This window comes from Colias croceus, chromosome 8 (assembly GCF_905220415.1).
Source record: "Colias croceus chromosome 8, ilColCroc2.1".
Classification (NCBI taxonomy): Eukaryota; Metazoa; Arthropoda; class Insecta; order Lepidoptera; family Pieridae; genus Colias; species Colias croceus.
Genome location: NC_059544.1, coordinates 2,387,587 through 2,400,023, shown reverse-complemented (window position 1 = coordinate 2,400,023; position 12,437 = coordinate 2,387,587). Strand labels below are relative to the sequence as shown.

The following is a 12,437-nucleotide window of genomic DNA, read 5'->3' as shown; positions in this document are numbered from 1 at the left end:
CAGGGCGAAACGTGCTTGCGTGAACATTAAGAGTTTTAAAAACGTACAATTCAAAGACATCTTTTTGTGCGCCTGGGGAAAATTAAAAATTTTGTAATAGAGCGACATTGCCATGAATGTGTCATAGGAGTAAAAATTTTGTAATCGCACTTGAGGGGGCTGGGTGTGTGTTCAATGTTACTAGAGGGTTAATTCAGATTCAATTATTTATCTTTGAGCAGTAATGTTGCCTTTAAATACAAAAGTTTATTATAGAAAGCTCAACAGAAAACTTAATTAAATCCATAACAATAAATTTTCCAATTCTAAGCATCTGCATAGCAATAACGTGCATCACGGCACCAAAAAACCAAAATAAAATACAACCGTACCTATTACATACGAATTTAAAGGGAAAATTCCAACTAAACAACGCAATGGGTCGCCGTAGCCGAGCGAGCTATCCGCTCCGGCTCATTACAAGAACATAAATTGAGAATTTTTTTTTATAGAGCACGCGAATTTCACGGTGCCACGTCACGAAACAGTGTTACAGGGTTAAATTCTTCTTCCAGTGAAGGCGAAGCTATACAATTTGATTGTAAAGAAGAATATAATTTCAAAGAAAGCAGATTCTATGATGAAAGGTTCCTTAAATAATTGTGCATTGATTGAACGGGAACGGTATTTTTGACAAATTGTTGCTCTAAAATATATTACAAAAGGTAGCGTGTTGCATAATTTCGAAAAAAAGTATGAAAAAAGATGCAATAATACAATATGAATTACCTATAATAAATTAGGTACGTGAAGTGGCACAGTTTTATTACCATATCAACCAATACTTAGAAGTGCAGCAATTAATGTTAAATCATTCCTCTTTAAATGGCATAATCCTTTACGTGGAAAGCAAACTGAAAGAGAAACTAGTTATACCTACCACGTTTTTGAGAATAATCCTATTCAATTGCTCTGTTTTAACAAATAGTCCAGTCTGTGGGGAAATGTAAAAGCCTCTGCTCTACAAAAGGTGGCGTAGAAAATGTTTTGAAACAATATTGTTTAGGTATGAAAGGTTAATAAAAATCCAAGTTTTCGACCTTGACGGACCCAGGCGCTAGCCGCCATCTTGAATTAAAGGTGCTTAAATAAGGTATATTTTAAATCATATAATTTTAGCTGCACAATTTTTAAACAAAATTAAAATTATATGATTTCTGTAAATATTATTATTTCCGTCGCTTCTAACTTTTTACCTTTAAGACTTACAGAATAATCATGTATGCAAAAAATGTAGGTAATTTTGTCTTCTTTGAACCCCTCATAGACACTTTTGTGATTTAGTAAACAATTGAGAAGTTATTTACAATATTTAATATACCTTATTTAAGCACCTTTAACCCTTAGCTGGTATCGCCTTTTTTGGCAACACTACCGGTATCGTGGGTCAAAGTCTACCCATACCAAACAATTTGTTGTAGAACGTAGATTTTTTATTATTTGTATAAAATATGGTTAGATAAGAAATAAAAAAATATTTTTTTACAAAATAACCTTATTTAATTTTAGAATATAAAAAAAAATATCATGTTTACACACATTTGTAAATAACATTATTTTTTGGCACTTTTTGGTTAATGTGAACTTAAAACATAAAAAAAAATAGAAATGTTAGAAAAACTTTAACTAAAATATATTTATGGCACTTCTCATATCTTTATTATAACAAAAAAACAAATTGCTTCTGAAATCAGCATAAAATAAAAAAAATGACAACCAAAACCAAAATGACTTCTACCATCAACTATCATCCTCATCTTCTTCACTCTCATCTCTCGTATTTTCGTTCCTCGTATATTTTCTATTATTCTCGTATCTCCTCTTCGTTTTCATCGTCGTCAGAACTTACTCCAAATACATTGTCTTCTAAGCAACTAACAGATTAGGGATTGTCTCGATCGCTAAAGATTTCGTCGTCACAAAGTTGGTTTACATTAGGTATTCTTTCATTTTTCAATTCCAAATCATCACTTAAGTCATTCATCAACTCCTCGATTTGTCTGTCGTTCAAAAAGCCCTCCAATGTAGTACAAATAAACAATAAAACCAAAAAAGTAAGTAATTACACTCAGTGAAAAAAGTTACTTATTTGGTGTCGTGGGTCGAACGTGACCCAGAAAGCTACTTACCTCCGCTCCTAAGATAGTCACAGTTCTACACATCCACCCCCCGCTGCAGCTAGCGACGCACTGAGAATACTTAGAAGCGCACAGTCGTTGCATAAATATTTAAAGAATTATAACCGAAAATGTTCGCTTCTGGGTCAAATTTGACCCACGATACCTGCTAAGGGTTAATTCAAGATGGCGGCTAGCGCCTGGGTCCGTCAAGGTCGAAAACTTGGATTTTTATTAACCTTTCATACCTAAACAATATTGTTTCAAAACATTTTCTACGCCACCTTTTGTAGAGCATAAATACCTACAGACTGGATTAAAAGCTTTTGCCAATTAAGTAAGTTATGTTGTATTGAGCAGTAGATAATAATTATTATTATCAATCAATTAACACATTACGTTATTCTTAAATGGATGTTTTAGTTTTTTGTCACCTGCCAATTAAAAAAAGTAAATTCAATTCTATTTTTTTTATTTGTATTATTTAGCAATTTTAATAAATAAAACGCTTGTTACGAAACTTCAGCAACCGTGAGAGCTAGTTATCAACACCAATTTCAAACCGCGTCCATTATCGCTTCCCTAACAGAAAACCTCCAAGACGGCATCCCGCAACGCTGCAGCTAAATCACATTTCACCATTCATTGTACCGAATCAGGTCAAGGCGTTGTTCCAGCTAAAGCTGAAAGTGATTCATTAGTGTTGCAGTAATTATGAGCCGCCGTTGCACGAGCGCTTTTAAGCGCTAACCACTTTTTATTGGGAATAAAACATTATTCGCGCGCAATTCAATTCGTGTGAAGCTCGGAGCTAGAACATTTCAATACATACAAGTGTCGTATAAAATGATATTCACCGTACCTATTGTGTTACCGCTTTAATAGCTTTCAAACGTTCACAAATTCATTTCGCCCTTTATAGGGGTGAATATTGAGGTAAGATTTGAGAGGTTTTATTCGCTTTTTGTAATGTTACGTGATGCTCTTTGAAGGTAGAAACTAAATGTAATAAATCTCTATAGTAAAAAAATTGGTTGTCTGTAAAGTCGGTTTACTGACGATAGTTGAACGTGACAACGTCCGATAGTGCTTCTTTGTCGCTCGTTCCGCGCTCTCGCTTGCACTTCAAGCCTTACATGGAACGCCTCAGAGCGAGGTAACGCCGCATGAGTCATGTTTTTTCGTGTGTGCAGCCGGCGCTATCGAATTATAAGACGTTGTCACGTCAAAAAGATAGTCCAACGAAAATGTGTTAACGTAAACGAATACTATGAGCATTTATTGATAGTAATCTACTCATAGTAAACACCAGTTAACTCACTATTCATACTAAGGTAAAATAAACATAATAGATACAAATATACTCCATGAAACGTTGTGATACTGTTCGACACTTACATCCCATATCCTCAATCAATAGTTTATTGTATCTACACCGCTAATAGAACGACGATAAAATCTATCCGATATCACGTTTAATATTGAGTTAGCGAGTTTAAAAACTTTAAAACAACAATCCATCAATCCCTAGAATCTCAGACACAATAGAAATCTATTGTTGTCGTGCCCCGATCGGGGCGCTCGGTGGTCAATGGGTTAAGTTGTTTTAAAGTTTTTAAACTCGCTAACTCAATATTAAACGTGATATCGGATAGATTTTATCGTCGTTCTATTAGCGGTGTAGATACAATAAACTATTGATTGAGGATATGGGATGTAAGTGTCGAACAGTATCACAACGTTTCATGGAGTATATTTGTATCTATTATGTTTATTTTACCTTAGTATGAATAGTGAGTTAACTGGTGTTTACTATGAGTAGATTACTATCAATAAATGCTCATAGTATTCGTTTACGTTAACACATTTTCGTTGGACTATCTTTTTGACGTGACAACGTCTTATAATTCGATAGCGCCGGCTGCACACACGAAAAAACATGACTCATGCGGCGTTACCTCGCTCTGAGGCGTTCCATGTAAGGCTTGAAGTGCAAGCGAGAGCGCGGAACGAGCGACAAAGAAGCACTATCGGACGTTGTCACGTTCAACTATCGTCAGTAAACCGACTTTACAGACAACCAATTTTTTTACTATAGAGATTTATTACATTTAGTTTCTACCTTCAAAGAGCATCACGTAACATTACAAAAAGCGAATAAAACCTCTCAAATCTTACCTCAATATTCACCCCTATAAAGGGCGAAATGAATTTGTGAACGTTTGAAAGCTATTAAAGCGGTAACACAATAGGTACGGTGAATATCATTTTATACGACACTTGTATGTATTGAAATGTTCTAGCTCCGAGCTTCACACGAATTGAATTGCGCGCGAATAATGTTTTATTCCCAATAAAAAGTGGTTAGCGCTTAAAAGCGCTCGTGCAACGGCGGCTCATAATTACTGCAACACTAATGAATCACTTTCAGCTTTAGCTGGAACAACGCCTTGACCTGATTCGGTACAATGAATGGTGAAATGTGATTTAGCTGCAGCGTTGCGGGATGCCGTCTTGGAGGTTTTCTGTTAGGGAAGCGATAATGGACGCGGTTTGAAATTGGTGTTGATAACTAGCTCTCACGGTTGCTGAAGTTTCGTAACAAGCGTTTTATTTATTAAAATTGCTAAATAATACAAATAAAAAAAATAGAATTGAATTTACTTTTTTTAATTGGCAGGTGACAAAAAACTAAAACATCCATTTAAGAATAACGTAATGTGTTAATTGATTGATAATAATAATTATTATCTACTGCTCAATACAACATAACTTACTTAATTGGCAAAAGCTTTTAATCCAGTCTGTAGGTATTTATGCTCTACAAAAGGTGGCGTAGAAAATGTTTTGAAACAATATTGTTTAGGTATGAAAGGTTAATAAAAATCCAAGTTTTCGACCTTGACGGACCCAGGCGCTAGCCGCCATCTTGAATTAACCCTTAGCAGGTATCGTGGGTCAAATTTGACCCAGAAGCGAACATTTTCGGTTATAATTCTTTAAATATTTATGCAACGACTGTGCGCTTCTAAGTATTCTCAGTGCGTCGCTAGCTGCAGCGGGGGGTGGATGTGTAGAACTGTGACTATCTTAGGAGCGGAGGTAAGTAGCTTTCTGGGTCACGTTCGACCCACGACACCAAATAAGTAACTTTTTTCACTGAGTGTAATTACTTACTTTTTTGGTTTTATTGTTTATTTGTACTACATTGGAGGGCTTTTTGAACGACAGACAAATCGAGGAGTTGATGAATGACTTAAGTGATGATTTGGAATTGAAAAATGAAAGAATACCTAATGTAAACCAACTTTGTGACGACGAAATCTTTAGCGATCGAGACAATCCCTAATCTGTTAGTTGCTTAGAAGACAATGTATTTGGAGTAAGTTCTGACGACGATGAAAACGAAGAGGAGATACGAGAATAATAGAAAATATACGAGGAACGAAAATACGAGAGATGAGAGTGAAGAAGATGAGGATGATAGTTGATGGTAGAAGTCATTTTGGTTTTGGTTGTCATTTTTTTTATTTTATGCTGATTTCAGAAGCAATTTGTTTTTTTGTTATAATAAAGATATGAGAAGTGCCATAAATATATTTTAGTTAAAGTTTTTCTAACATTTCTATTTTTTTTTATGTTTTAAGTTCACATTAACCAAAAAGTGCCAAAAAATAATGTTATTTACAAATGTGTGTAAACATGATATTTTTTTTTATATTCTAAAATTAAATAAGGTTATTTTGTAAAAAAATATTTTTTTATTTCTTATCTAACCATATTTTATACAAATAATAAAAAATCTACGTTCTACAACAAATTGTTTGGTATGGGTAGACTTTGACCCACGATACCGGTAGTGTTGCCAAAAAAGGCGATACCAGCTAAGGGTTAAAGGTGCTTAAATAAGGTATATTAAATATTGTAAATAACTTCTCAATTGTTTACTAAATCACAAAAGTGTCTATGAGGGGTTCAAAGAAGACAAAATTACCTACATTTTTTGCATACATGATTATTCTGTAAGTCTTAAAGGTAAAAAGTTAGAAGCGACGGAAATAATAATATTTACAGAAATCATATAATTTTAATTTTGTTTAAAAATTGTGCAGCTAAAATTATATGATTTAAAATATACCTTATTTAAGCACCTTTAATTCAAGATGGCGGCTAGCGCCTGGGTCCGTCAAGGTCGAAAACTTGGATTTTTATTAACCTTTCATACCTAAACAATATTGTTTCAAAACATTTTCTACGCCACCTTTTGTAGAGCAGAGGCTTTTACATTTCCCCACAGACTGGACTATTTGTTAAAACAGAGCAATTGAATAGGATTATTCTCAAAAACGTGGTAGGTATAACTAGTTTCTCTTTCAGTTTGCTTTCCACGTAAAGGATTATGCCATTTAAAGAGGAATGATTTAACATTAATTGCTGCACTTCTAAGTATTGGTTGATATGGTAATAAAACTGTGCCACTTCACGTACCTAATTTATTATAGGTAATTCATATTGTATTATTGCATCTTTTTTCATACTTTTTTTCGAAATTATGCAACACGCTACCTTTTGTAATATATTTTAGAGCAACAATTTGTCAAAAATACCGTTCCCGTTCAATCAATGCACAATTATTTAAGGAACCTTTCATCATAGAATCTGCTTTCTTTGAAATTATATTCTTCTTTACAATCAAATTGTATAGCTTCGCCTTCACTGGAAGAAGAATTTAACCCTGTAACACTGTTTCGTGACGTGGCACCGTGAAATTCGCGTGCTCTATAAAAAAAAATTCTCAATTTATGTTCTTGTAATGAGCCGGAGCGGATAGCTCGCTCGGCTACGGCGACCCATTGCGTTGTTTAGTTGGAATTTTCCCTTTAAATTCGTATGTAATAGGTACGGTTGTATTTTATTTTGGTTTTTTGGTGCCGTGATGCACGTTATTGCTATGCAGATGCTTAGAATTGGAAAATTTATTGTTATGGATTTAATTAAGTTTTCTGTTGAGCTTTCTATAATAAACTTTTGTATTTAAAGGCAACATTACTGCTCAAAGATAAATAATTGAATCTGAATTAACCCTCTAGTAACATTGAACACACACCCAGCCCCCTCAAGTGCGATTACAAAATTTTTACTCCTATGACACATTCATGGCAATGTCGCTCTATTACAAAATTTTTAATTTTCCCCAGGCGCACAAAAAGATGTCTTTGAATTGTACGTTTTTAAAACTCTTAATGTTCACGCAAGCACGTTTCGCCCTGACATGGGGGATGTTTGGCACCGACGCAACACCACTCCGCCGTTGGCACGTCCAAACTATTATCTGTTGAATTCTTTTTAATGGATTTTAAGCATGAAACTACCGTTTCACTGATAAACAACTGTCCTAATTGTTTGCTAGTAACTGCCAAATTTTAAAGAATCATTTCCAAATGGACTCATTAACCGAGTGGGATGGCATACTTGTAAATTTAACTCATGTGCCAAGTGCAAAAAATGATCTTAATTATCTTCCGATGTGTGAAAAAACTTAATGAAATTGTATTTATTTTTTTATTAGGCGCTATAAATATAATATTCTCGTATGGGGTTGGCATTAAAATTAATTATTGCCTGACTTACAGATAGCATGGATATGAAAAATAGAATAATATTCTCGTATGGGGTTGGCATTAGAATTACTTATTGCCTGACTTACAGATAGCATGGATATGAAAAATAGAGCAAAGTAAAATTCTCTCGAACAGCAACGAAAATACCGCAACAGCCATATAAATTTCCACAGATAACTGAAAGGGATGTGCAGTTAAGTTAAACGTGGTGAACGTGGTGAATGTGCTCATACAATAGTGAAACAGTGCTTGTGCAGAAGTGTGAATCGTGAAAATGTCATCTTGCCGGACAGGACAGTGACCCCAGGCCGTAGATCGGTTCGCGCGTAGCGTCGGCGACGGCTTCGTCAGGTGGCGATGACGCGGGGGACGGGTCCGCCCCCGCGCTTATCAGCTGATAAGCTGGCGGTTGATAGCGCCGTGCCAGTGGCAAACGTGGGCGAGTCTTCACCGTGACCAGGCCGCTTGGTACGCAGCGGCCGCCGCCCGTCATGCTGCACTCGCTGAACGCACTCGCCGGCAAGATATCGCCGGGCGGCGGCCACGACACCAACGCTAACAAACACACGCACCCGAACCGCAACCACAAGGCGTCGTCGCCCGCGTCGCCCTACTCCAAGACTAAGTAAGTGATCAGCTTTCATCGTTCTTAGAATAGAGAGACAGCACGGCAGTCGCAGGCGTTGTTGGTGGATAGTGATATGCGATCGTACGTGATGCAGAATTTGAGCTTTTTTTTTTTTCATAAATTAGTTAAATATATTACATTTTTTTTTCTTGTAAGCCAGTTAAATTTATACTGTTTTTTTTTCTAGATGTAATAAGGTTTTTTTTTTATTATTTCTGATATTTTAGGAAGGATATTATCTTTTTAAATTCCTTTTAGTTTAGCTATTTTTTTCTAGCTCCATTTCAAGCTTTAGGAAGATTTGCGCGGGCGCATGATTGTGTTTAGTGAATAGTGATAGAAATTTTTTAATGTGCTTAAATAGTTTTAAATAGACTTAATAATAATATTTATCTCGTTATTGTAAGATGAAGTAAGAAATCTAAGATAGTCATGCATTTAGATGAATAGTCGGTTACGACATAAAACAAATATTGGTGAACGATAACGCATTTAGTTCGTAGGAAGTAAGTAAATGAATTCTTTGGAATTTTTGGTTAGTTACATAAAGTTATGTACGTGTATATAGTTACATACGTGTATAATTCGTGTTTTAGGCTACAAATACGGTAATAGGTACCCATCTTGTTTTAAAAGATAAATGTTTTACTGATGTTTGTGATAAAGTGATAAGGATGACTTGCATTTTAAATGGTATCGTTATAATTCCTTTGAGTATTTGTTCAATCATGTAACTATATAAAGTGAAAAATATTTTTAAAGAAAACGTTTTCCAAGGACTATATGAATACAGATATTTCAGTGCTTTTTTTTTTTAATTTAACACGTGTTTTAATATTATCTATCGAGAAAATATTCTTACACACGTTTCTAAGGTAAATCATTGCCACTTTTCTATCCCCAGTATAATTAAAATCAATATAGTTAGTAGTTACATAAACTGTTAATTACTGGGCTTACTTAACTGTTGCCTTGTTGCCTTTTACCTCGTATAAACGGTTACGGAACAAAAACTACAGATCCAAATAATAATTATCTATAATTTTCATGTGTTTATGAGATGAGATTTGATTACAATTTGTAATTTGTTGGATTTATGTTTGGTTGAAATAGAAAATTACTGTAAATTATTAGATGTAAACATTTTAAACACTTCAGAAGATAGTCAACTCTGATAAAGTTTTTCAACTAATAGTTTGACAAATGCTACATTTAGGTATACTGTTACCACATTTGAATAGATTTTCAGGAAAACCTTATATAGCTACTGGAAAATATATAACTACGCTTCGACATTTCGTGATCGCATACGATCAAATGCAATACCTAGGTACCATGCAATGGGAATTTGATTCGTTGGTATTTTATAATACGTTCCAACTAATATTTCATCGTTTTCATGGAACTTTGAATAATTCCGTTTGTTGACTTTTACGTTAAAGTACTTAGGTAAGGGAGGTATTTTAATTCTAACGATTTTTTTTATTTTTATTATTATATCGATATTATTTTGTGTGATAATTTTTAGTTTTCACAAATAGGTAAATCATTATTCCATTTTCGGTTTAAGCAATTGAGAAAGAAACTTGTTTAAAAATGGCAACATTAAAATTAAGCATATAAGCATTGCAATGAAGTAAGGCTTCTGCGCTTTCGATATAAGATGTAAGGATGTAAGGTGCAAATGAACATAATAGGAATACGTATTTAGACTTATTTAAAAAAATATTAAGAGGTATTTCACGAATACATTGTGCCATTTGTTTATGAGTGAAACCTCCACGAAACAATTTTGATAGCTTTAATTAGTTTAGCTAAATAAATAGGTACGTACACCCTCACATTGGTAGGTATTTCGATGCAAAATGTCCTTTGTTTCCACGATAATTGTAAATCATGGGTCCTTCTTATAAAAGTAAACTTTTAAAAAACATCAGTAACACTCGTAACTTTCACTATAAAAGCAATGTTCTACATATAATTCGCCTTTCACTATACACGACCGTTTGCATTTTTATATCGCACGGATTTTTGAACAAAAGTCGTAAAGTGGGAAGAGGTTGTAAAAGTTTATATTTATAATAAACAACGGGCACTATATCGGGTCTTATTTTAGAATATGCCGTCTGAATATTTGAGTATAAGTGTACACTATAATAGGAGACCTTTTCGTGACTGGCGAATGTTCCGAGCCGTATCACTGCTGAATTGATTGCCTCAAATAGAAGTAATTTTTACTAAATGGATTGGCATGGAATAATCTATTACCCTGCAATATTCCATTACGTTAGATCTAGGGTTTTCTTTTGAAGTTTGAACTTGCGGTGTGTGCGAATTAACATGTGAATGTGTGAAATGTATAAGGTGATAAATTGATTTTATATTTTAGTCTACAAATCTTAACTTCGAATGAGTTTGAAAAATAATAAATTTACCAATCCGTAGGTAGCAGCAACAAAAATAAATTTTGTGGATGTTTAGTGCATTGATTATTAATTAACACGGAAAGTTTACCTTCATTTTTTTTACGAAACCATCTTTCTTAGATTTTATTTTTAAATAAATTTAACTCCATTTAAAATATTAAACAATATGATTCAACCGTTACATGAAAACATCATAAGTCCAAACTAGCCCATTACAAGGTAAGTACTTCACAATAATATTATCCCGCGATAAGATAGCAAATGCAAACACGCCGCCATCTTGTTGTGACGGCGCATGTTGATGTCACTTTACGTCAGATGGTCAAAATGTATTTTGCCTTTTTTAGGATTCCGTACGCCAAGGTTCAAGAAGCTTATATCTTATACACTGGAGATTTCGGTATGAACATTTGACGTGTAACGAGAAAATTGTTGTGTTTTATCACTTTCACACCTAACTTGGTATTGCCACTGTTAATACGAAGTTTTCCCAAGGCTACTATGTATGCCGTAATATTCTGTGCAAAAGGTTAGTTTTTGTACATGAGTTTGTTGATAAATTGCCAACAACGTCATTCAGAAGCATTGTTGGATGACACAATTATTATTTATGCTAAATAAATTAAGTATCTGGACCAATTATTAAAAAGCGATACTCCCTGATTATGGGTAGTTACCATAATAAAATTGTAGCAACTCTCACTTTGACAATATGGCATAAGTGTCAAAAAAATTGCGTCGCTTCGAATATTTAAGTTAATATTGTTGCGTATTTAATAAATATTTTCCGAATATAAATAATGTATTGCATTGTGAAAAATTGCAGAAGTGTTTGGACACCAAATTCTGGCATAGAATTTCACAGGCAAGTGTATATTTACGTTATTTACAATATTCCTCAATACTCCTGCATTTACCTGTTTAGAATCATTTCAATGGCAAAAATTGTAAAATTTTGCATCATTTTAGAAAGCAGTCATGTTAAATTTGTTATTTTCCTAATACTTTATCATTTTTCAACAAGTTTTCAATAAACAAAATTAACAAGTAAGGTAACTATAATGACGAGTTTTTATGGATAGTGAAGAGAATATATTGTTATAACAATATTATGATGAAATTTAGAACACCATTTTCAAGATTTTTACTAGTAATGAAACAACACTCGACATCGGTATTGCACTCACATGTAGTTATAAGATTGTTCGTTTTTACATTGAAATTTATACTTTTTTAACTTACCTCATATTTTTTGTTTTAGGTATTTCAGCTTTCCAAAAAGTAAAATAAAAAGAAATATATGTGCCCATCAATGGTAAAATTACTGAGGATTACGACCCAGAAAAAAATACCTTTTGAAAAATAAACTTTGTAAAGTTAGCTGAAATTTGTGCAAGGCGTTTATTATAAACAGTTTTTCTTTGATGATTTTGGCTTGAAATTGACCCGTCGAAGCAACGCGTTTAAAAAGAAGATCTGAGTAGCTTACAATTTGGTAAACAGCATCTGATGCAAAACACAACTTTCCTCTATTTACAAAGGATGTTAATGCTATATATCGGTTCATATCCAGGCTATGTAGCCAAGAGTTATTTAAAACTATCAT

At 33.8% G+C, this 12,437-nt stretch overlaps 1 protein-coding gene across 3 annotated transcripts in view; it reads left to right on the top strand.

Annotated features, from left to right (window-relative positions):
• The window catches only part of LOC123693848 (CUGBP Elav-like family member 1), a 306,030-nt gene that overhangs the window by 186,877 nt on the left and 106,716 nt on the right, over nucleotides 1-12,437 (top strand). The window contains exon 1 of one of the 3 annotated variants that reach the window (XM_045639084.1): nucleotides 8,024-8,402. The exons of 1 other annotated variant lie outside the window; for it this stretch is intronic. In XM_045639084.1, the coding sequence (XP_045495040.1) occupies nucleotides 8,269-8,402 (134 nt within the window). In that variant the 5' untranslated portion in view covers nucleotides 8,024-8,268. Of the gene's footprint in view, nucleotides 1-8,023; nucleotides 8,403-12,437 lie in introns of those variants that run through there. One more of the 3 variants, XM_045639086.1, reaches the window with a different exon arrangement.